The sequence below is a fragment of the Ctenopharyngodon idella genome, chromosome 18, assembly GCF_019924925.1.
Source record: "Ctenopharyngodon idella isolate HZGC_01 chromosome 18, HZGC01, whole genome shotgun sequence".
NCBI classification, from domain to species: domain Eukaryota; kingdom Metazoa; phylum Chordata; class Actinopteri; order Cypriniformes; family Xenocyprididae; genus Ctenopharyngodon; species Ctenopharyngodon idella.
In genome coordinates, this window is record NC_067237.1 from 6,301,324 (window position 1) to 6,327,827 (window position 26,504).

Sequence of the window (26,504 nt, forward strand, 5' to 3'; positions counted from 1 at the left end):
ATAGAACTGAGTTAATTCTTAAAATGTCAACCATTAAAAAGGAGTAAAATTTAAACAAAAATACCTGAATAACAGACAGACGTCAAAGATGAATTAAGAACTCTTTTTTTTTTTTATTGCCAACATTGAAGACACCTGATGATAACAAGCAGAATCACTGAAGAAATGAGAAACACAAGAATTAACAGAGGTTAAGATGTTGATGTTGATTTTCTTCAAAATGTTTGGTCACCATTATGGTGATCAGTGTTTCATTTAGTTGGACAGTTTGACTCTTTGCTTTTTATGTCAGTTTGTGTTTTTTGTAATGGTGTTTGCTAATTTTACACATTTTAAATGGTTGACTTTTAAGGAATTAATTTGATTAATTCAAACTCAATTCTTATATGTTTATTTAATTAATAATATTGCTTGTAGTCTGTTGCCACAATTTTATTCAGTAGATAGAGCGTATTACTTTTTACAGTGCATTCTCAAACCTGTTATTACATTTTGGATCTGTTACATGAGCAAAATATCACTATATGTCAAGTGGGCATTTTAAATAACACAAGTTAAAACTGAAATAATAATGAATAAAAACTACATGTTTAAAAAAAAAAAAAAAAAAAAAAGTTACTGAAATTGTAACAAAATATAACATGGAAAATATATTTTTTAAAAAAAATGCTTCAGCTATATAAAATCTAAAATAATTAACTAAAATACAACTGCAAAATACAAATGCAATTGCTCTAGAATGTTATGTTACCTGACAAAACATTTTATTATTTTAATACATGTCTGGGTCATATTTTATCTTAAAATAAAAAGAAAAGTTGCTAAAAAAAAAAAAAAAAAGGCTTAATTTAGGAAATTTAGGACAAATATTATTATTATTATTATTATTATGACGTTTTCATCACAGTAATGAGAATCTCAACTAAATGTCCTGGTGCATTAAAATAATGAGAATAGGGAGACAAAAACAGCTCCATTTTCATTTAAAATGGCTTTTATTGTTTAACTTTTTTTTTTTTTTTTTGTATGTTTTTTGTGTGAAATTCAACTTTACAGTGTACTGTCCAGAACTTTCCATGTTGTATTTTAATGGTAATACCATGGCATTTTAGTGAATGTTCTGTTTGTTATTGCTGTGTTTCAGCTGGGTTTGCTCCAGAGCAGATACTTCATGAATCATCAGGTTGAGCTCTCAGGACTTATGTATAGAACAGCAGTATTTTCACTTAAACTAACCTACCTCTTTCTTTCACTCTTACTCACACATTCACTTTGTCCCTCTTGGTTGTCCTCTTGTTTTTCATAGGCACTGCTTTAATGAAGAAACAGACCTACTAACAATCTCACTGAAGGGACCCTCCAGAACAAGTATGGGGTCACCATGGAAACCACTTCTCCTGCTGTCAGTTATCAGCGGCCTGGCAGGTATGAGAGCGGTGGTGCGATTATATCAAGATAAGAAACTGCCTTTCCTGAAAACAGCCTCCTCTTGCCTGTCTCTCTCTTTCTCTTAGCAACATTGACAAAGAGCTGCCATGAAACACTTCCTAGTATTTTTGTTATTCAGGGCTTGTTAGTGCTCGACTGCCGTGTGTTCACATTACACTGGTATACAGCTACAATGTTTCTGAAATAAATGTAGGCAAACTTGACCAATTCTGGGTCACTGAGAATGAAAATTATGCTTTGTTGATTGGCTCTAGTTTTCAAGATATGCTATTCGGTCAGTATTGCAACCATTGACTTGGGAATGGCGGAGGATAAGTGAGTTATATAGGGATCTCAATTTAAACCAGAAATGACTAAAATACCTCTTTGACTGGATCTATGAATAAATCTATGTTACTTGCTTTTTAGGCAAAACAATGAATGATGCAATCTGAAGCTAGTATTGCTTCATACATGATATGAATTGCATCATGTGATTCCTAGAAGTCATGGATGATGCAATCATAACAAAGCTTTCATCACTATGCTGAACAAATTGCTCTATATCAGCTCTATAAATCATACAGCAGGGCTGCAAAACTCGATTCCTGGAGGGCCACAGCCCTGCAGAGTTTAGTTCCAACCCTGCTCCAACACACATACCTGTAGTTTTCGAATAAGAATGAAGGACTTGATGAGCTGGATCAGATGTGTTTAATTAGGGTTGAACTCCACAGGGCTGTGGCCCTTCAGGAACTGAGTTTTGCACCCCTGTCATACAGTGTCGTGCTCTCTTATTTGTCAGAGTTTGAATTTGCAAAGGGACACAATTCTGTTTAGCCAAAGTGAGCAGAGATGCCTCGTACTTGTGGAGCAAATGGAGCCCATCAATGCTTGCTGACTATTACTGGACAGTGACAAGTGATGTTCAATTTAATGAATACAAGAGACAAGCCAAGAAGTGCAGAGTACACACTGAATAGGATTAAACTACCCTGCCTAAAAAAAGTTAATTATTATATTGTGTTTCTAGAATGTTATATGTTTGGGAACAGTTCTTTTAACCCTAATTGATAAAGTGTGTATTGATTTGATGGAAATCAATGTTGTTTCCATCAAGAGGTGCATCCATGTTTTGGTCAAGATCTTGTATTGACAATGCAAGAGGTGAGCACTCTGTAAAGTCTACTCCAGCACATCCCAAGGACTTTCAATGAATTTAAGGTCTGGACTCAGAGGTGCCTATTCCTGTGTGAAAATGATTCTTCATGCTCCCTCCCTACTATTCTTTCACAATTTGAGCCTGATGAATCTTGGCTTTTTCATCCTGGAATATGACCATGTTGTGTCTTCCTACATAGACTCTTAAGTATTTGCCCATTTAAATCTGCATTTTTTTTTATTTATTTTTTTTTTTGGCCGGGCAGTGTATGTACATAATAGTTTTTTTTTTTTTTTTTTGTTTTTTTCTTGTTTGTTTTTTTTGTTTGTTTGTTTTTTTGTTTTTTAACTTTTGTTTAATAATAAATTTGATATATGGGTCAATGACGTGACAGGTAATTTTTGTCCAAAGGCCTTAATAATAATAATAAGCAAAGATATGACATCCAAAGTATGTAAGGTACAACTAGTACAACTAGATCTCTTTTGTTGAATCCAAAAGGTTTTAATTATATTTTGCTACATATAAAGGTATTTTAAAGATTTTGAAGTGTCAAAAGGTCATTCGGTTTAACCGTCCAAAGGCCAATACAGCCATTTCATTTGTGATTAAAATATCTTAAAATGAAATAAATGTATATTTTTTTTTTTTTATTCTGGCATGATTTTATAACATCATATATTAACATAGTGCAAAATGGTATTACAATTATGTGTAGAAGTTGTTGCTTTGTTATGAGATGAATGAAAATGAATTTCATTGATGTCATTCGGAGTAACCAATATAAAGGGACCATTTTGGATCAAGTCATGCGGTCAGTATCATGTGACAGGATGTGACATCATTCAGACACATGTAAAGGACCTCATGGTCATGAAGCAAAGTAACTAACTCTCTTTTTCTCTTTATTTGAAAAATTCATGTTTTCAATTGCTCATACATGTCCCAAAACATCAGGTCATTAGGTACAGCCGCTATAAAACATGGAAAATGTTGTAATATTTTAAAAACTTAGTTCTAAATATAAAATGTTCGACTGTCCTTTTGTTAGCTAACTAGCAAGCTAACTAGCTAGGTAGCTAGATATTAGCCTGTTAGCATTGTTTGAAAATATAGTCATTTGGTATAACCAAAAGTGTCATTCGGTAAAACCAAAATTTTGGTTAAACCAAATGACTTTTTTGGTGACAAATTTTGTCCATCTTGTAAAAAATGACAAAAGCAGTGTTAATTGATTATAAAAAACACATAATCTCATTGTTAACACTTAATAAAACTTCAAAATTAACTATATCTCCATTATGTTTTTTTTTTTTTTTTACACTTTTAAAAGCCTTATCCGTCAATGACCCATATATAAACATTTTGCTTATTTTTAATGTGTTACATAAACAGGACAGGTGACCAGTACTATCTACACAATATACATAGACGTAAAATGTAAAAACTTAAATATCTTGGAAACAGTAACCAGTCAGTTGTTTTATTTGTCATATTTGAATTCAGCACATCAAAATACATAATAAATGGCACATTTTATCTCTGAAGCAGACAACTTCTAAAAAATAAATAAATAAAATAATGTAAACCAGTGTTATGCAGCTCTCATAATGCCAATGAGGTATTGTCTTGAACTGTTAGCATGGTAATGGCTTGGTTAAGTAAACATCAGATAGCATAATTGACGTCTAAAATGTAGTCTTGAATGTGTAATGTTGTGCGTCTTTAGCAGATAGAGGAGCCCTGGGTGTGCAATTGCTGAACAGATGTTTGCACCATACCAAGCTACAGCAAACAAGCTTTGTCGAGAGCTGAAAAATTCCTATTAGCATGCTCATGTTTCACATGCCGTCTTCTGAAGGACCGCTTTGTAGAGACGGTTTCTGTTCTGAAATACTGATTTTGAAATACTGATTACTGAATTTCTGAAGAGCAGAAAGTAGAATAACAATATACAAGCTGTGTGGCTACCCAAGCAATACTGTTATGTCTAATTAGACTTGTTAAATACCTACTGTTATTGACTTATTTATTGCTAAACGACTTTTTATTTGTTACACATCAGTTAATTCTGTTGCACTAATCAGATTGGTCGAGCAACATTCCAGTAATACTGATTAGAGGACTGGAACATTTCACTGTTAGTTTTACTCTGCATGTCTGTGTTTGCTATACAGATCAACATGATGGAGAAAAAAATAAACAGAATAGCTTGTTTTTTTAGTATATTGTGTCCGAAATATCAATTACTTAAAGTTGGTATGAAACGGAAGCTTTGATAGTCTTTTCTTCCCTATTGTGATGGATATCTGAGTCAAATGGCTTCTCGAACAAAAAAAAAAATGTAGGGTGGGACTTTATTTTGTCTGTCGGGAATTGATTGGATCGTTGTGGTTTGCTATTGGTCCGTCTCATGCGAGTGACAGGTTGCCCCGCCCTCACACTGAAAACGTATCATCAGAAAAGAGAAGAGCTGTCGCTGCACGGATAAATAATTTATAATAAATGCAGCAGTATTTCATAAAAAAATAAAATAAATAAATATGATTTCACGGTGACTTTAATATGAATCAGAGCTGTACTGCACTATAAAACCACTTTTGCTTGTATGATAGCAAAAGATAGATATGCATAGTAACCTTTAAATGTCTATTCAAATATTTCTTAAAACAGACTATTTAATTAATGCTTCTGCACAGTGATTTATGACTTTATGAAAGGCTTGACCTAAGTTCAAACTTTTTTTTTTTTTTTTTGCAGTGCAATTGAACATCTGAAATAATCATCACTATTACATAATTATACAGTACATGTTCATTTAAAACTGAAAATCTGAATTGCACTAAGTGTTTGTGGAGCCTGGTCACACAGTTTATATCACTCAAACCCACACAGCATCTGAGCAAAGAAGAGACTGTACACACACACATGAAATCCCACAAATTTTCTTCATGTCATTTAATCACTGCTGCACATTTCAAAAAAGTCATCCATGACATATAAAACATCATTTTTTTTTTTTTTTTTTCAAAAAATAAATAATTGTTATGCTTGAGCAAATATTATAGCTAGTGGGTGGCCTTGCTGTCTACTGTCCACATAGGCAACTGCCATAAGGCAACATCCTAACTGAAATGGAACCTCATAAGTGATTGATTTGGAGCACTCTACATAGGCAGCAACTCTACAGTGTGGAGTCATTAGCTTAGCAACATGTCAAAGACTGTCAAAATCTGCTGTCAGTCAATTCTCCCATGAGCTTTACATGAGGAACACAATGTGTGTCCTCATGTGAAGCGCAATGGAAAAATACACTGACAGTATATTTTGACAGCCTAATGTTAAAATGTTGCTAAAATAATGACTTAATATAAGAGATGTTCTTATTATGGGGAGATACCAACCTCCATGGGAAAGCATCAATTTGGATCACATTATAGCCTTGATGTCATCGAATTGCTGTTAGAGTTTTACAACAGTCAAGCACTGTTTCCAGAAACCATAGAAATTAGTACTGCCCTGATTTACCTAGTTCTGACATGAAATTCTAGATGGCACAGGCTGATAGGTCTTTAACTAATTTGGTAGCGGTCACGTCTTTGGCTAAATTCATGTATGTTACATGTGCAGCAGCATGTCTTACATGCTTACAGCAATGTCTGTGAATGCACTGGCAGTAGCAAGTCTCTGTACTTGTTCTGCAGCAGCAGCAGCAGCAGCATAGCAGATCTATTCCGCCAAGACCAAATACATTAACATATGTATGCCATATCCATTACCATGCCAATCTCTATTACCATACCAGTTTCCCAAGAGTTGTCATGACAGAACTATTTAAAGGACTGGATTGCTCATTGTGATCCAGGCAGCCGAGCAATGGTTATGTCAGAGATCCAATTTTGAGTAAAGAATAACAAATTTTATTAAATAAAATGTAAAATTATAAAGACAACAAATGAATAAAGTGAATATGAAAATTGTAATAGCAAATATGTTTCAAAATAAGATAAATAAATCTTATTCAGTAGATTATAATACAATCCAAAGTATTGTATCTAACAGATGAAGTATGTAAAGATCAGAGTATAGCGGAAGAAGGTCCCAAAAGATATCTAAAGAATGCATGGAGAGGAAGAAGAAGAAGAAGAAGAAGAAGAAGAAGAAGAAGAAGAAGAAGAAGAATAAGAAAAAGGAGGAGGAGGAAGAGGAGGAAGAGGAAGAGGAGGAGTTGGAGCCCCTAGTCTTCTGAAATTATACATTTTATATGATGTGCCTACGTGACTAGGGAAAGTACCTATTGAAGTTGTTGTACTTCTCTTGCAACCTTTTACTGATGCACTCAAGACAAAATGTACCCTATAGCAAGTTTCATTAGGTCAATTGTGGTTTTAACACCTTTAAGACCTTTAAGAGAATATAGCAGATCTTGCATTATCTCATGTCTGCAGAAATGCAAACTGACGCACTTTGATATCAAGGTCTGGGATTATTAGCAGAAATGGATTTGAATATAGCCTACAATAAATACATACAAGCCCCTATTACTATATTGCACTGTACTGTATTAAAATCCAAGTTTTACCATGCATCACCTTGCTTGGAGCGACAGTAGAAATGCTTTATCGAAATAAAGCTTCATGTCTTTAAATCCATACTCAGTCAGCGTTATTTCTCTGAATAAGTTTTAAAGCCTGTATATTATATATGATTTATTGATTTATTTATTTATTTATTACTTATTTTGACCAACATCCATTTCAGACTCTGAGATCTTGGAAATCGTTAAAAAAAGCTATAGGTCAGCTCAAATTCTTACTAGCATGACAGTTTGCATATGAATTAAGTGTTATTTTTGAGCCAATTATTAAATTAACCAACGTTTAAATCATTATCTTAACTGTTTTGAAAAAAAAGTTGTAGGCGTATGCCTTAAAAAAAAGCATAAATCTGTATTCAGATTTCAAAATAATCATTTTGACATTTGTAATACAAATGTTGCAGTGTCTCGTCCGTCAGCTGATCTGATATTCACTACTGTAATGAAGATGAACGTAACTTTTAATATGCAGGAGAAATTCCAATCTTTAAACAGATAGGCTTAATCATTTAAATGTTTAAGATGTTTGTGTTGTAAGAATGTACAGGGAGACTTCAGATATAAAAACTCTGACTCATTAGGTAATGTTTTCTCATTAAAATGGCTTGTGTTCCATTTCACATAGTGTTTTACTGCAAACTAATACATTTTGATGCCTACTTCACATAATCAGCCCCAAACAGGCTTTTCTGATGTAGTAAACTTGAGCATTAACCCTTTATCTCCAGTCACCTGATATTCCATTGCCGAATGGCCGCAATATGTACAACAAACAGCAAATTAAAACGTAGGATTCATGTTGTGAAAAAAATTCAACGCGCTTTTAGCGCCACTCACTGAACATTTTGCTTTGAAAGTTTCGCAAAGTTTGCAAGAAGCAACATAATATCATTTTGCAGATATGTAGTCACGTTTTTCCAATGAGCCTGGGTTGATTCATAATCGATAATTTCAGTTTGTTCCCCATTCTAGATGTAAATTTTACACTGAGCTTGTAGCAACTAAATTTCTAAATTCCTAAATTCTGCTAGGTTTTTAAACAGAGCTAATGACACCTGTGACTATAATAGTGTGATGCTTTGTGTTTAACTATTTATTATTAAGTTCTTCTTCTTTATTTGTTTAAATTGCAAAGGGACATAACTTACATTGACGTCTATATTGTACAGAGTTCATATTAGTCTGGTTTGTCAGATCTTTTTAGCCATAGTATCAAACCCCTTTAGCGCTTAATCTCAGTGAAAGGTTCAGCAGGTGACCGTCTTCCCCCGGGCCGTGTCTGTCTCTGAATAAAAACACTAATGCTGGTGGGAACAAAGCGAGCGGGGCACAGGAACACTCACCACAAAGTGATACCATCTGAGACTCCTGGTGTGCTTCAAAATGAAAATGTCGATTGGGGTTTGGAGAGAGATGGGGTGAGGATTGAATGAGGGAAGGAGAAAAAGCCCTGCTATGAGAGATGCCAACCTGCGAATGTTGGTGTTAGAGGTGCCTGTCAAATGTGTGACCTGCATGATGGCTTTACTGAGGTTATGCTACTTATATTATAGACTACTACACAGTGCCGGAGGTGAAACATCTCTCCATTTTCACTTTTATTTGGTTTTGCTAAACTAGCACTATTTTGGATCATCTCAGGGTGATTCTATGTTTAGGGTGTGATTCCCAATGGCAGGATTCTTACTGTGTGATATTTAAGAAGTGAAAGATTTCTCCCCGCTAGGAAATCAAGAAAGCTCACCCCTCCACCCGTCTGGGCCATTTAGAATGGCATTTTGGTCTCCCTACAGGTAATTCCTGCATCCACACGTGACCTGCAGTTGTAGCTGCTATTTTCTATGGGATAAACATATGAATTGAGCCTGAGTGTGGAGTAAAATTGGACTGATAATCTTTTGCCGGACCATTTTTTTCCAGCTCTGCCTCTAGCAATCTGAGGTACGTGCAGAAGGCATGACAATACTTCACAATCTGTTTACTGCAAGGCAAATAAGTAATTTGTTCTCTCCATGACTTGAATTGTTGCCTGGCAGTCTTTGTGGCTATTCTAGTTTCTAACATTTTGAAACTTTTCCTCCAAATGTCAGTGACAAACACAAAAGCCTTAAAGTAACTAGCTAAAGGTAGCAATGTTACCAGCTTAACTACATTTTTTTAGTAGTGTGACAGTAGCTTGGCTTGTCAAAATAGTGTAGCTTTTTCAGTAACAAGCTACAATTTCAATGTAGCTTCCCAACACTGCCTGTTGGGGAAGCTACATTGAAATTGTTGCTTGTCAGGCTAGAAGCTACTGAAAATGTATAGTAGTTCGACTAGAGAGCAGCAATTAAAAGAGATAGAGAGAAAAAAAAAACATAACTATACTATCAGCTAAAAATAAATAGTGGTTCCATTGAAGCTATTTGGATGGGATGTAACTATCACATTATAAATACTATTATGTAACTGATGTGAACGAGGCTTTAACCGTAAGTTTGTCCAAACTATATGTAATTCTGTTCACTTCTTTTAACAAATAGCAAATACACCTTGTATAATTTATAAAATTATTTTTTTTATCACAAGATTTCTGTATATATATATATATATATATATATATATATATATATATATATATATATATACACACACTATATTGCCAAAAGTTTTGGGACGTCTGCCTTTACATGCACATGAACTTTAATGACATCCCATTCTTGATCCGTAGGGTTTAATATGGAGTTGGCCAATGCTTTGCAGCTATAACAGCTTCAACTCTTCTGGGAAGGCTTTCCACAAGGTTTAGGAGTGTGTTTATGTAAATTTTTGACCATTCATCTAGAAGCTCATTGGTGAGGTCAGGCACTGATGTTGGACGAGAAGGCCTGGCTCACAGTCTCCGCTCTAATTCATCCCAAAGGTGTTCTGCCGGGTTGAGGTCAGGACTCTGTGCAGGCCAGCCAAGTTCCTCCACACCAAACTCGCTCATCCATGTCTTTATGGACCTTGCTTTGTGCACTGGTGTGCAGTCATGTTGGAACAGGAAGGGACCACCCCCAAATTGTTCCCACAAAGTTGGGAGCATGAAATTGTCCAAAATGTCTTGGTATGCTGAAGTATTAAGAGTTCCTTTCACTGGAACTAAGGGGTCAAGCCCAACCCCTGAAAAACAACCCTACACCATAATCCCCCCTCCATCAAATTACACTTGGCACAATGCAGTCAGGTAAGTACCGTTCTCCTGGCAACCACCAAACCCAGACTCGTCCACCAAATTGCTAGATAGAGAAGTGTGATTCGTCACTCCAGAGAACACGTCTCCACTGCTCTAGAGTCCAGTGGTGGCGTGCATTGCACTTGGTGATGTAAGGCTTGGATGCAGCTGCTTGGCCATGGAAAACCATTCCATGAAGCTCTACGCACTGTTCTTGAGGTAATCTGAAGGCCACACAAAGTTTGGAGGCCTGTGGCTATTGACTCTGCAGAAAGTTGGCAACTTCTGCGCAATGTGTGACTCAATATGCTCCCTGCTCTGTGATTTTATGGTGGCCTACCACTTTCACCCATTCTTTCATAAATGTTTGTAGAAGCAGTCTGCATGCCTAGGTGCTTGATTTTATACACCTGTGGCCATAGAAGTGATCGGAACACCTGAATTCAATTTGGTTGATTTGGAGGGGTGTCCCAATACTTTTGGCTATATAGTGTATGTATATATATATGTATATATATATATATATATATATATATATATACATGTGCATAGACTCGTTTGGTGGATGAATGGTTGCCCAGATTCTTATTGGAGTTGATGACACAGTACTGTACAACTGCTGCCAAATGTCTGAAAACTGATGCTGAGGATGTCTGAATATAAATACCCCTAAATGAATGAGGCTTCTACTTAGATATTTCTATTCTTCTAGCTACCTTTCAGGGCTTTCAGGGCTTTCAGGGCAGCTCTTATAGAAAATCAGCATGCAATGGATCTGTTTGCCATTACAACTTCAGATGCGTGCTACTGCTTATCAGAAACTGAATGCACTTCACTCATTTATGCTTATTCACTTTGGTTGATAAGCAGTAAGTCATGTCATTGTACGGGAATCGCACCCCTGTCTTGCAGGCTATACCACATGAGGAAGTCTACAGATGAGTCTATCTCTCTTAGTCTCACTACTATAGCAGCCTCTACTATAGCAGCCTGCATCCAATTCAGGGCTTGAGAGTTGGCTTTCAGGACTGCCACTGAATCATCACCATCCTCCAGGTCTGTGTTCTCTTCTGTCCTCTATGGTCAGTGGGCCTGACGGTATCACAATGTCACTTTCCAGTGGCTTCACTCTCTATGTTTCTCTGAGTTGGAATGATCCGCCCAAACTTCTGAGACCATTACAACCTTCAAAAAACAGCTGAAGGCTCTTTCACAGGCTCAGAATAATTCAGCATGTTCGGTTCTTTAAGCTTCTGTACTCTCTTGAAGAAAGATAGTTGTGAGGTGGGTTCTTTTTAGATGGTTGAGGGCTTGATGTGCCGCCATGTTCTGGATCATTTGCAGGTTGATACACTTCAAGTTGCTGTGTAGCGTGACAAATGCTACATTAAGTGAAAGTGAAAAATGACATGTGAAGGCCAAGAATGGTAACCCATACTCGGAATTTGTCCTCTGCATTTAACCTATCCAAGTTCACACACATTAGGAGTAGTGAGTAGTGAACACACATACACTGCAAACCATAGTTGGGGGTTAGGTGCCTTGCTCAAGTATTGAGCATTGTCATTTCCTGCCAGTATCACTCCGCTAAAAGTGATCGGGCAGACCAAACTGTAAGTCGTAGAGCCTTGAAACTTTGAAGGCTGGTACTCACGTCGTCTACAACGTCACCAAGGCTCGTCCCGATCAGCCTGACGGGGGCGTTACAGCGGTCAAAAGCACAAAATGGCTCATAACTCCTAAACCATTAGGCATAGACTCAAGTGTCTTATATCGTTGGAATCATTGGCTCAATACGGATGAAATGAATACCTTAGACTGCTTGTCAGAATTTTCGATTTCAATTTCAGTTCACTGTCCCTAAAGGCCGCCAGAACAAAGTTCGAAGTGGGTGAAAAAACATGAAAATGGCTATAAATACTTCACCATTAGTCCAATCGACTTGAAAATTGGCATGCGGTGTCTTTGTCTTAGGTGCCATTACTTTCTATGAGGACATTGACACATCTCAAAAAACATGTCCGCCATTGGCCAATGAATTTTGAGCAGCTATCAGACAAGGTTAACGGAGTCACGGCGTTCACGTTTTTCACGTCCGTAAAGGATTGTGTATTATGCAATTTTTCAGACACACCCATGACATTCGTACCACACGGTCAAACTCCTCATTCTGAGCAACTTTGCTTCTAGGACCGCCTCTGTTCATCCAATCGTTCGTTAAATATTGGATATTATTTTTAAAAACCACCTTTGGCGAACTAGTCCTAGGTTTTTGGCTCAACCTCGTTAACTGTTAAAAAGCTTTAAAAACCATATATTTCCTATGGTAAATGTCCTGTATTGGCTGTAAATGCTCTTTTCCATCTATGATCGAGATGGTTACAGGCTTGCTAAATAAAACATAATACCATTTAACGCATTTGTGCTTAAAGGCATTAAAGTGCTTGAACCCTGATAATTGCTGCTCGCAGCTATATTTATTATTATTATTTTTAATGGGCTTCTTGCCTTTAATGAGAAGACAGAAGGGAGAGAGAAGTGGATTGGGTTATATGAAGCAGGACAGGACTCAAGCTTGTGTCTCCATTAACACAACAATACTGGATTTGATATAAGCATGTGCATTACCCACTCTGCCACGACTCTTGTAGTACTTGTAGTGTAGCAAGCTACTTTGGGTTCACTACTGCTGACTTCAAGTCCATTTGGGACATTTCTGCATACAAGCTCAGAAGTTGTAATTATTATGTGATGCACTTTCAGGTAATTTTGGTTGATGAACACATAAACATTCATAATTGAACTTGCAACATCAACACAGTTATTTAACTTATTTATATCAACATTGATCTGACGAGCTAAAAAAGTGGCATTATTGCCTTCGGTAGAGCTGCTTTATAGCTGAATCAAATTTGTTTCATAACTGATAAACTTTGCAACATAATTTGACACTGTTATTGAACTGAAATAAATCTACATTGAACTAAATTGAGCTGAATAATGACACCCTTGCCTTCTGTAGAGCTGCTTTATACTGTAGCTGAATTGAATTTGTTTCATAAGTGTTGAACTTTGCAACAATGACACTGACATTGAACTGAGTTATGTCAACATTAGCTAAATTAGCTGAATTTACACTATTGTCTTCTGTACAGCTGCTTCACATAATTATTGAATTGTTTCAAAATGGATGTATTTTGCAATGTTAACTGTTATTTTCCTGTTTATTACTTGTGAAACTTCTTTGAAACCATTTGTATTGTATAAAGCGCTATATAAATAAAAAATACTTAACTTGATTGGGCCATGAACACAGATTTATTTATTTATTTATTTATTTATCTCTCTCTCTCTCTCTCTCTCTCTCTCTCTCTCTCTCTCTTTCATTTAGTTTTTTAAGACTGGGTGCTTTTTAGAGCTAGTATAAAAAAAAAAATGAAGCACAACTAATGTGCATTAGGTGTGTAATTGATGCTTTATCTGTGCATTCAATCATTCTCATTGTGCCAAAGAGAATGATGGGAAATGCAGTTTTGTTGCGCAATTCTGACGCCTCATTAGCCAGCTAAATGAGTAGTATTATCTGGCAAGTTATATTACTATTCTTCATCAGCAGTACATAAAAGAGGTACAAGATAATTGTGCAGTCAACATACACAATTAAAACTTAATTATCACCAATTTGTTTCTGCCATGATTCTTTAATCGACAACACTCTCAACTTGGAAAGTCTGAAAGAAAATTCTGAATTTTCTATTGGTAATTACATAGTTGTGCCATTCATGCATGTTTATCTCTGAAATACAGTCATTCTGACATGACGTGAAGGCAGCATGCTTTAAAGTAGTTTGTAGCTGGGAAAACTGAAGTACAGTCTCAAAGTAGCTTCCACAACACTGAAATGTAACATGTCACTGGTGCTTGGTATGGTGAAATCCTGAACTTGGACTTCTGCCCGATTAACAAACGCCAGCATCTGCCTCAGATGTTTGCTTTAGTTCTGCTCTGCTGTTGATTCCAGCCTTGTACGTTTCCTGGCCACTGATACTTGTAGACATAAACAGTTCAGCAGCATAATAATGTCCCCTAGTAAAATAACAAGTTTAACTCAACCTTTTTGTGATTTGGCTGAAAGTTTTCTTCTGACACAATGATAACTTTGCTAGCAATATTGTGAGTTTTCAGCATGGGATAAACTTGCAACAAGCACAGAGATGTAAAGAGTACATGAAAACCATACTTTTGTAAAAGCAGAGATACCTTACAGAGGTTTGTTCTCACGTGTTAAGCAGGTTTCAGTTGAGCTTCTGTTTATGTACGCTGATCAAAGTTGATATGTGAATAAAAGCCTAAATTAAATCTTTTCATCATGTAAAGCGATTGAGTCTTCTCAGAAAATTTGGACTAAACCGCTCAATTCATATGGATTAGTTTTATGATCTCATTATGAACTTTTTGAAGCATCAAAGTGTCATTTGTGTAGCTGTCTATGGAGGGACAGAAAGCTCTCAGATTTCATCAAAAAGATCTTCATTTGTGTTCTGAAGATGAATGAAAGTCTTACGGGTTTGGAATGACATGAGGGTGAGTAATTAATGAAAGAATTTTCATTTTTGGGTGAACTAACCCTCTAAGTTAAAATTTAATTTTAAGGTAGTCAACATTTAAAAATGGAAACAAAAAAAAAAAAAAAAAAAAAATGCAATATTTTGTCTTTTTTTTTTTTTTTTAAGCAAATTTTATGTCATGGTAGTATGATGATATTGACTTCTACTTATCTGCCACACTTTTCTCAGAAGTAGATATATGGGATTAATTCAGTGAATTTGGTGCATTTGGTGTTCTGATATTGATTGACAGCTAGCTAAAATACAGCATTGAATATTGTAAAGTAGTTTATGCTGGTATAGCATTGTCATAGTCATAATGGACAACGGCTCTGAATGTTATTTTTGTTTTCTACAAAATGTTCACCATGATCAGATGAGTCTGTGTGGATTACATATCCTTTATTTTGTATTAGAATGAACTGTCGACTGCTGCTGGACTGCAGCTGAGTCAGGGACCGATACATAATGGCTCTATGTGGACACCTGCATTAAGAATAAACCGGCACTTCATGCTGATGGTCCACCGGAGAGCCACACTTAACAGCCATTACTCTCAGCTATGTGCTTACACACCCGGAAAATAAATGCATGCGCAGGCGGCCTGCAGACCGCAGTAAATATTGCACAAAAAGGTCACACTGCCACTGACTTAAAGCTTACTGAAGTGTTGTAAAGGCATATTTTGAATTTTAATGACTTCTCAAAAACTCAATTGATTTTTTTTTTTTTTTTTTGCAGGCTTTGTTTCTTTGCTGACTAACTTTTATCGGCTTTCAGATAAAAAAGAACCCTTTAAACTTGTTTTATACTTTATAGGTTCAATATATGTATTATACCATTTAAAAGTTTGAGTTAAGTAAGACTTTTTAATGTTTTTGATGTTCTCTCGTGCTTACCAAAGCTGCATTTTTTTTTATCAAAAATACAGTATAAACAGTAATATTCTGAAAAATTATTATAACACCTTTCAGCCATTCAGAATAAGCATATAAAGTATATGCTCTATTTAATGCTATAGCTGTTGTTTGTTGAACAGCTTTTGAATACACTTATTTTGATGGTCCACTTTAGACATTCTACTAATTATAAGTAACTCTGCAACTACATATCAACTAGCATTCATTAGAGTATTAGTAGACTGTCTGCTTAATATCTGCTAACACTTTATTATGATTATCCCCCAACAGACATTGTACTGACTATAAATAACTTTGTAACAACATTTCAGCTTATTCTACTGAAACTGCAAGCACAATAAACCTCACAAGAATCATAAATGGGCTAATTTCCCATAGACTTGAGTGAGACCATAGATGTCTCTCGAGCTGTCGTGATCTTTTTCACAATAAAACATATTTGGTGCAGTATTTTGGCCAATCAGAATCAAGATAATAGCATTGCCTTCTTTTCCATGGATTAAGACAACTTTTTGCGGTACTACAACAATTCTGAGGTAAGTTTGCTGCCAATGATGTAATGCTTTTTAACTAACTTAACCTTAGGTAACTAGTTGCTACAGTAACGCTAACTTCACCCCATCACATTTTTTTCAGCCTGTTTGTAAGCTTGTTAGCATGTAAGCTAATGTCAGTGTATTACAACGTCAGTTCAGAATGAATCTGAATACTTTTGCTGAGTTTAAAGCTAACTCCCACTGCATCCGTATTTCTATCTGATTTTATCGTCTGTCATTGTCGAACGTTACAAGGGAAATAACTCATTGTGTTTTAATGTGCGATCGTGTTGACCATGGTTGCGTGTTAACATGATCAGAGTTGTTTGCTAATGTATTCAATGTAAATATGCAAAAGTATTGAAGCAGTTGTTCTTCAGTTTTATGTTTCAAAGTCATGAAACAACAATTGGGTGTTTAATATTTGCATATGAGCTTCACCATGGTCATATATCATGTAATTATCTGCCGCTACAGTTTCATGTTACATGAAATGAAATGTTGCAAGAAAGAGGCACATTACTAAGTAGCGAAAACGGGCACTTTTAAGACTTGTGCAGGCCAAAAGACTGAATAAATTTGTGGCTGGTGTACCAAAAAGTTCAATTGAAGTGGTGTACTTGCTCTGAACAGGGGTGCGTTTCCCGTACAACGACATAACTCGCTGCTTCACTACCATAGTATGACGCATCGTTGAACAAATCAACTAGCTAGTCACGACTGTTTCCCGAAACCGTATTGTCATAAATCTATCATTCAACCACATTGGTGAATGGTGTCATGCAGGTGGTGGAATAATAACTTCTTTCTAATGAATCCGTTTGAGATCGAATTAATGCTAGATTTTTTTGCTATAAATTACGGAGTGGCATCTAAAGACTAATTCTCATTTTTCTCAGTTATTTTGCTTTATTTCCAGATTCAATCATATGCTCTTAGAGCACGTATGTACATGCGCACTGTTCAAAAATGGTGCTTAAAATCTCTTGACAAACTAAAATATGTAAATGGAATTTGTATATATTCGAAGTATAAGATACATATTGTACTTAATGTCAGCTTGCTCATTTTGCTCAAGTTAACGATTTGTCATAAAAACATGAAACTATGCTTCTAACCACAGCTCTAGAGCTGTCGTTCCAACCACACAAGTTTGCGATGCAGTTTGCGAATGTTCTTTTGAACTATGGTTTCGGGAAACACCAAATCGTTGAACTATGTTAGTAACGACAGAACTTGTGATTTTAGTTGGCTAACAATACTTTTGGGAAACGAACCCCTGATCATTTGAATTAGGTGTGCTCGGCTTAAAGCGGAGCTGCACAGACTGATCGGTGTATGGCATTAAAGTATGTGAGAGTGATTCGAAAGCATACGGAGCCGTCTGCTCTCTAATCGCTCTTGTGGTACTGTGATGTTATACACTGATCGGTCTGGCAGCACCACTTCAAGTCAAACACACCTGTTAACTCAAGAACAGATGCAATCAGATTGGTCCAATTCACTTATAAATCATTCAGTGTGATTTGTGAAATGATTTGACAGGTTATTTGAAAAGAATCAGTTCATGAATGGGAATCCGCTATCGCATCTTGAAGTGGTTGACGATTTATTCAGTTCAAAATAACGAGGAACAATATGTTTTTATGAAATGTAGTGGAGTAAAAAGTATGATATTATGCTCTTCAAGTATCTGAAGTAAAAGTTTCAGATACTTGAAAAATGTACTTAAGTACAGTAACAAAATACAAATACTTTTTTACTTTTTTTGATCGACAATTCAGCTATTTTAAACATAAGACAAGCACTGATACTTACAAAGCTTTAATTAAAATTGCATCTTGAGAAGGATTAGTGTATTTGTTTTCCATTAGACAGTGATTGCACTGCTAATTTATTCCAAACTGAAATCAAGTACAAACACTAGCTGACTTTACAAGCTGTAATTAGTAATCAAAATATATTTTTTCTGATCACCAACCAAAGTATGATTGAAACAAATCATTGTGCTCATTCCATTTTTAAAAACTCTACCCACACAGTCCTTAAGAGTCAGCCACTGGTATGAAAAAGCTATTGAACAAACTGTTTTTTCCCTCTCTTACAGGGATAGTTCATGAAAAAAAAATACATTATTTACATTATTTTCTCACCTTAATGTGTCTTCAAAGCTGTATGACTTCCTTCTGTGGAAGACTAACAATAATAATAACGTGCTGGTCCATCTTTTCAATGTAATTAAAAATGAATTTTACAAAAAAATGGACACAGAATCACCATACGAATATCATAGAATTAGTCTGTATGAAGTGTTGGTAAGAAGAGACTCAGTGATCCAGTCATAGCAGTTCTTGAGTCAATAGCTCACTAAAAGGATGGTTTTCAGGAAATAAAACCTTAAATTTCAGTCTGTTTCTCATAGAAGTGTTTAAACTGAGGGGAACAGAAGGGGTTACAATTAGGGGCTAAAAAAAAAAATAAAAAATAAATAAACAAAATAATGTGCGTATGGTATTCTGTTTCTGTTTTTTAATAATTCTGTCAAATTATTGCCCTTGCAAATTTTTAATCTGTAATCTTTCACAATGGTAATTTAAGTTACAACTGTGGTAATGAGAGAGATTTATGTATTTGTTGGAAACAAGCTGTTAGTCAAAAATGTTATCCAAGCCTGTTGCACTGCAAAGTAGTTGCATCTGCAAAAAGAAAATTGATTTGGAATTGACAGAATACACCAGCTTCACCGGCAGGAACACTAATCATCATAATGGTGATATCAAATGAAGCATCTGCTGGCTAAAACAAAATCAATAACACTAAATAGAGCTAATACATTTGTTGATTCAAAATGACAATCATTTACATGCTTCCATCAGTCCTTGTGCTTTAAATAGTAACATTTACTGACCAATGAGCAGCACCGGTCAGATTCAATCACAATATATTCTCAACTCAGACAAGTTTAACTAAATAAAAAGCCTAGGAAACAGTAATATTCTAAAACTTAATCACAGATTTATCTTTATATATATTATATATATATATATATATATATATATATATATATATATATATATATATATTATATATATATATATATATATATATATATATATATATATATATATATAATTGATTAAGTGATTAGATAAAGATAAATCTGTGATTGAGCTTTAGAATATTACTGTTTCCTAGGCTTTTTATTTAGTCAAACTTGTCTGAGTTGAGAATATATTGTGATTGAATCTGACCGGTGCTGCTCATTGGTCAGTAAATGTTACTGACCAATTTATGTTACTGACCTTTTTTTTATATATATATATATATATATATAAGGCTAAATTGAATCAATTTAATCAGTTTAACATGTGCACTGAATTTACAAAGAATGTCCTGGAGTATTTTCTGGCCCAAATATGATTTTCTAAAGATGCATAAGATTTTCTTAATAATTTAGAAGTGTTACAACAGTAGGTTTTAATATTTAATATTAGCTGAGCAAGGTTGTGATTTAATGAAGTTTTAATTTTATCATTGTTACTTGATTTGCTACACTGAAAAAAAAGAAGAAGAAAAAAAAAAAAAACTCCTTGTTCTTATGTCCTTTTTTTAGCTTTAGTTCGCATTCCTTGCAATTATATGGAAAAGAGCAATTGGCACAGTCTTCAAAACATCTTCTTTTAAGTTCCACAGAAGAAAGAAAGTCATACAAGTTTGAAAAAAATGTAAGGCTCATTAAATTATGAATTTTTTAGTATTTTAAGTGATCTTACATTACCAGTGCCTTTGGTTATCACTCTTTGGCTGGCAGGCAAAATGCTTTAACACAGTTCTAATACTGTGGGGGAAACACAGACAAGCATGTTTTACTGTTCGGTGCCACTGTGTGGGACCAGTACTGATGGAGGTTTAAATCCTACAGTTCTCTCAAGCTGAAAATATAGTAATAGCTCTACTGAGGTTTGCACATTGCCAACTGAATTTCTACACCTCGTCGGCTCTGCGTGTGCGTGGGTTAATATGTGGAATGATATAAAGATTATCAGGTTGAAAAAAAAAACAAAAAACAAAAAAAAACAAAATGCAATGCAGTGAGATTGCAGAAGATTATGAAGCTTACTCCTGAGGATTAATCTCTAAACACTCATTAAAATCAGCGTTAAGCCTCACTAATATTCAGAAACTGTGAAGATGAGCCTCTCAATTCTAGATTCAGTCCAGGGTGATGACATAGCTCTTCAACCTTTATTTAGATGTGTTTAACCGTGGATTTTGTTCCATTTTTAAAACTATTTAGCTAAAGCCATTAAAAGAGGCAGAGAAATGGGATGCTCACACTGGCAGACAACATGTTTAATATTATACAGTATATGTGTTTGAAGAAACAGATTTTGCAGCGCTGCTCTCGTTCTGTTGTTGTAGAAAGTCACAGAAGATGCTCTTTGGTTTGACTTCAATCAGTCAGAGAAAAAAATAATAGTCAAAGGCAAAAGTTCAAAGAAAAACAGTGTGGAAAAAATATAAATAAATGATAAGCTAAGACTGTCTAGATATTGTTTAGGATGCTATGCATAGCTAACAACAAGTATATATATAGCATTATATATAAATAAAGCATTACTACTATTGTAGAAAAATCTATATGTGCAGTACAGTGATTTGGAAGGAAATACAAAATTCTCATGAAAAAGTCATGTATTACACTTATATTAACACAATACCTGTAATCATAGTTTTATCAAATAATCATCTGCACTTTCATTGCTTTCCCTGTATATTTTTCAATACTAACACATCTTGACACACGTTTTATTTCCTGTACTGTCAAAAAGAAAATAAGGCAAGTGTGAATATACACATAGGGCTAGGCAATATAACCAAAAACACTACATTTCCATATATTTTCTGACTTTTGACAATATTTACTTTTATCTCAATACTGTATTTGCTTTGAAATAGCATTTTTTTTTAAATCCCCCATTAAAAATTAACCAATGTTGCAAAGTAGATTCAAAATGTACAGATAAATTTGTAAACAATTTGTACACAAAATGTCCAAATATATTATATAATTTATAATGCCCTACATACGTGTGTGTGTGTGTGTGTGTGTGTGTGTGTGTGTGTGTGTGTGTGTGTGTGTGCGTGTGTAGGTGTGTACACATAAGCATCTTTTGTGTGAAACTAAAGGAGGATACCTGAGACATCTCTCTTTGTCTTAGGGCATCCATTGACAGTCATGTCCCTAATGTCTTCCAGAAAATTGCGCCTGGCAGCTCTATTGAAGCAAATGGAGTGTTAAGATCGCACAAATAGCTCTCTGTAAGTTTGGCATTTCAGGTTCTAAAGTTGAAGCATTTCACAAAGTGCTTTCTGTTGCCCGCAAATTTATCCTCATCACCTGCATGCTGCCATTGGTCATTTTTAATGGCTTGTCATATTGGACAGTCAGTTTACAGACTAAATAAAGAGAAAAGGTTGCATCCATTTTGTGTACTCTTAAATCTGGAGAAATTAGAAGTGACTCTAAGAAATAGCCTGTTTCAACCCTGCCACAGTGAAATATCATTGGTCCAAAATCTTGGACCACATAACTTGTACATTACACATGAAATATATTCTGAAATATCATCTTTCCATATGGTTTCATATAACAAATTATTTTGTTGTGCTTATGAATTATTCCATGCAAAAGTGTGTTATTTTAGATATAAAGTTTAAATCATGCTTTTGGTGGAACTATTGATCTAGACAGACAGATTCCTGCCCTTGCATTACAACGTCCACTGGAACTGCATTAATAAATATTTACTTACTTACTTACTTACTGAGGGACAATATTTAGAGCTTCATTTCATTTCATTTCATTTCATTTCATTAAACCTGAACATTCCTTTCATTTTTTGGGGTATACTGTGAAAAGAGATTCCTTTAAGAACCTATATAGGGGAAAATAAGTATCTTACAATATTCAGCATTAGATATGCCTTTATAAATACCAAGGCAAAAACAAAATAAGTGTAAAACATTCCTCTCATACCTGTCCTTGCAGCCATGAAGTAACCTTTGAAGAGCTGCCCTTTACTTTATACAAAATGAAGTCTTTCAACAGTTCACAGACATTTCATGCTTTCTGACATACAAAAAGCACAGCTGACAATTTTTTAGCTCATAATAATTCTTTAGTGAAATGTTAGTATTTTTGTACACTTTTATACTTTTTCATTAATATTTTGAATTAGCTTTGAATATTACCTATGAATATTTTGTGCTTTAAAAAAAAAAAAAAAAAAAATCTATATAATGTATTTTTATTGAATTATTATTATTTTTTTTTTTTTAAATTAGTAATTTTATTAGTTTTTCATCTAATATTTATATATTTTTTAAGCTTTTCGTGTAATATTTAGGGGCTTTGCTGTGATTTGGTGCAGCACCACCTAGTGGTCCGGAGATATGAAAAAAGGATATGTTTGCTTATAACTTATGAACAGTTTGCCCAAAAATCATAAAAGTGGTCACGTTAGATTTGCAGAGTCGAATGATATCCAGTTTTCCCATATCGGCCATTTTGGGCATCGGACATTTTGAATTTTGTATTAAAATGCTGTATTTTATGAATGTATTAGCATATCGTTCCGAAACTCGGTATAGGTCATCAGCACAATGCCATGAAAGAGGCATGATCATCATAAATATAAATCTTTAACTCCTAAATTAAATTTTCACCAAATTTGACACGCTTGTGTATGGGGGCACTCTAAGGACACACAAAATAAGCGGTGGGGATACACCACTTAATGGCACTATAAATTGGCTCTAACTACAGTACCGTTGGTCTGATTGACTTCAAAATTGACATGCAGTGTCTTTGTCTCAGTTGCTATTATAGTCCATTATGACATTGGTATACCTTGAAAAACATGGCAATCATTTTAATTACAAAATTACAAAAAAAGATCCAAAGCTGTAACTGCAATAGTTTTGCATATTGCTATATTTTACGAACTCATTGGCATATCATTACGAAACTCAGCATGTGTATTCATCACCATACCCTGAAAGAACTCAAAGAGTTTCAGGGCAGCGCCCCCTTGTGGTCAATAATTGTAATGAAGTTATATTATGAATAATTATTATCTCATTACAATTCAATGAATTTATGAGTTTTCATCATTTTTGCTTAACTTATTTTCACAGTTGCTCTGATGCTATTCTTTTCTTGCTTTTGGAAGTGCTTGGCCCCTTAATTGCTGCTTGGAGCTATATTTACATTTTATTTCAGTTTTATTTCATTGAACAAACGTTAACAAGCTATGTAGTTAGATATGACAACACTAATTGGTATTTGTAGGCATTAACACACACAACATAATGATGTTTAACTTATATTTCATGTTTGTTCAGCACTGAAAATTGAATTCCCCTCTGCGTACAGGGAGAATGCACTACTTTACATTTAATAGTCTTATTTACACATATTAGGCAATGTTCTGGCAATTTCAGTTGTGAATAATATGTTTTAGTGTCTATACAAACATACAAAATTGTACATGTACACTTGACACAGGAATACGAATAAGGTCGCCTGATTACACATTGTTCTTTCTTTAACCGTGAATTAAATTAAGTATTTTTACTTTGGTGTGACCGTTTGCATTTATCTAAAAACAATGCAATTGGTGCAAGTATATATGATAGTGTTACTAAATGTTACTAAATGCATGTGTTCATAATAATCTAGCTATTATTATCACATAATAAACAGTAACATTCATTATAGTTTCACTTGCAAGATTTTGCACCTTTTAATTTAATAAGCCCATCTTTCTCTCTCTTTACACTTTCTCTCTAGCTCTTTCTGTCTCTTTTGGGAAATGGAAAAGTACTACTTTGATAAAGATACTTGAGCAAATTTGTTGTTTTTTATCATCAGTAATGAATGTTCTCAGCACTTATCACAGTTCTCTGTTCTCTCACCACAGTTGGTGAAAAAATACATGAGGCCTCCAGCAAAGCCTCAAAAGCAAAGAACTGTAGAACAACCCTGCTGAGCAGTGGGATGTGCCAGCCAGGGTGTGCGCTATTCAGAATTGATTTGAGAAATCCATTTAAATTCCAGCTTAGTTCTAGAATTTTAATTAAATGTGAATTGAAGTAGCAAAATGGATGCAATTTTGGATTTCAGGAAGTTTAAAATTGAATAAAATGCAAAGAGATACAGTACATTTGATGTTTCATGAATTACTTTTGAATTACTTTAGTAAGACATTTATAATGTTACAAAATATTTGTATTTCAAATAAATGCTGTCCTTTTGAACTTTCTATTCATCAAAGAATACTGAAGAAAAAAAAAAAAAAAAGTATGGTGTCCACGAAAATATTATCCAGCAAAAACAGTTTTCAGCATTGATAAGAATGATTATAAATAATTGCGCACCAATAATAATTGATAACTGAGCATATTAGAATGATTTCTGAAGGATCATGTGACACTGAAGACCAACGATATCAAACATGCTTGGTTTCGCCTTATGGTCTGTGCAACGTTGTGATTTCTTCGATTTCTTCTAATAGTCTTCGAAAAAATCTTTTGACCGGTAGTGTATATTATAAATGTCTATTATTTCTCACAAAGAAGAAAAGAAAAGTGTTTAGAAAAATGGCTAAAATTGATTGAGAAATCAAATAAATGTATTTAAATGAAATAAGCATAATACATATAAATTAATAATTTAATGTTTTGTTGCAGAAATCCTCTATTATGTGAAAGTACATCCCAAATTGTCACATTTGCAGAATCTTGGTGCCAGCCTTGCACTGTGGAAATGATTCTCTAAAACATGGCTCTTTTATTCATATTGTAGAGCCCCGACAGATGCTGAAAATTAATAAAGAAGTAATGCCGTTAAGGCTAACTTATGAGTAGGAAGACAAACAAAATATCAAGAGGTCTGCTAATATAGCATGGTTTTTAACAAAACAGCAATATCAACCCATGCAAAGATCACAATAAATTGTTTTTAATGTGTCCTGGGAGAAACAACTTTTAAGCAGTTTGCAACAGCCTCTCTGATATAATATCACGCAGGCTTGATTTTATCAGAGATAGGGTTTATTCAACCTGAGCTAGACTTCACGTTTCCGCACCCCGCATGTGAACAAACAAACACGCTCCGCTCTGGCTGTAAAAACTGCTGTGTGAATGTGAGCAAACAACACAGAGCGAGATCTGCTAAGGCAGAGATAATGTTGTGTAAAATACCTTGATGTTGATTATTCAAAACCATCAGGGCATAACCACCTTTTGCACAAGGAGCACAACAGAACAGATATCAAGCTGAGGGTTTAAATTGCCTCTAAAAATGTGTTTGGAATGAAACTGACTTCTAGCCCAATATTTTCCCCCCTGACAGTAACAATGTCCTGGACTGTACAGTTTTGGAAACTTGCTAATTTATTTTGTTTTCTTGCTTTTTAAATTTACAAACCTCCTGACTGCCATTTCCAAGGCAGTAGCTGGTGGCATGAGTGACTTAAAGAAAATAAAGCATACTAATTAAACATTTTATACAGCAGATGTAAAAACAACAGCTTGCAAACAAAGAGCAATGCTAAGTGGTTCAGCTTATTGCAATCAATGTGGTGTCAAACTTTAATTGGCCACATAAAATTGTCTAAAAGTTAAAGATATACTCTATATATCTAAGATATACTCTAGTTCAGGGGCCGTTTACACAACACCATTTTCAACTAAAAACAGATTTTTTTATTTTTATTTTTTTATTATGCGTTTTGGGGGGCCTAATAATGCAAACTTTCAAAAATGATACCGTCATCATCTCAGAGTAAACTACAAAAATGCAAATGCAAAATTCTATACAAGCGAAGTGTTTCTTTACAAAGTGACATCGCCACCTACTGGCCTGGCATGAATAATACAACATTTTTAGTTGTTTTCGTGGATCCGTGTGAATGGGGATCATTTTGACAACGTTGTTGTCTGTACACGAAAAATGCAAAGGAAAAACTTATCTGTATGTAGTAGTTGTCATA

At 34.7% G+C, this 26,504-nt stretch overlaps 1 protein-coding gene across 4 annotated transcripts in view; it reads left to right on the forward strand.

The window, feature by feature from the left end:
- Nucleotides 1–26,504, forward strand: part of cntn5 (contactin 5) — a 329,953-nt gene that overhangs the window by 100,602 nt on the left and 202,847 nt on the right. For all 4 annotated transcript variants that reach the window (XM_051870641.1, XM_051870638.1, XM_051870642.1 and 1 more), the window contains exon 2: nt 1,307–1,425. In XM_051870641.1, the coding sequence (XP_051726601.1) occupies nt 1,371–1,425 (55 nt within the window). In that variant the 5' untranslated portion in view covers nt 1,307–1,370. The remainder of the gene's footprint in view (nt 1–1,306; nt 1,426–26,504) is intronic.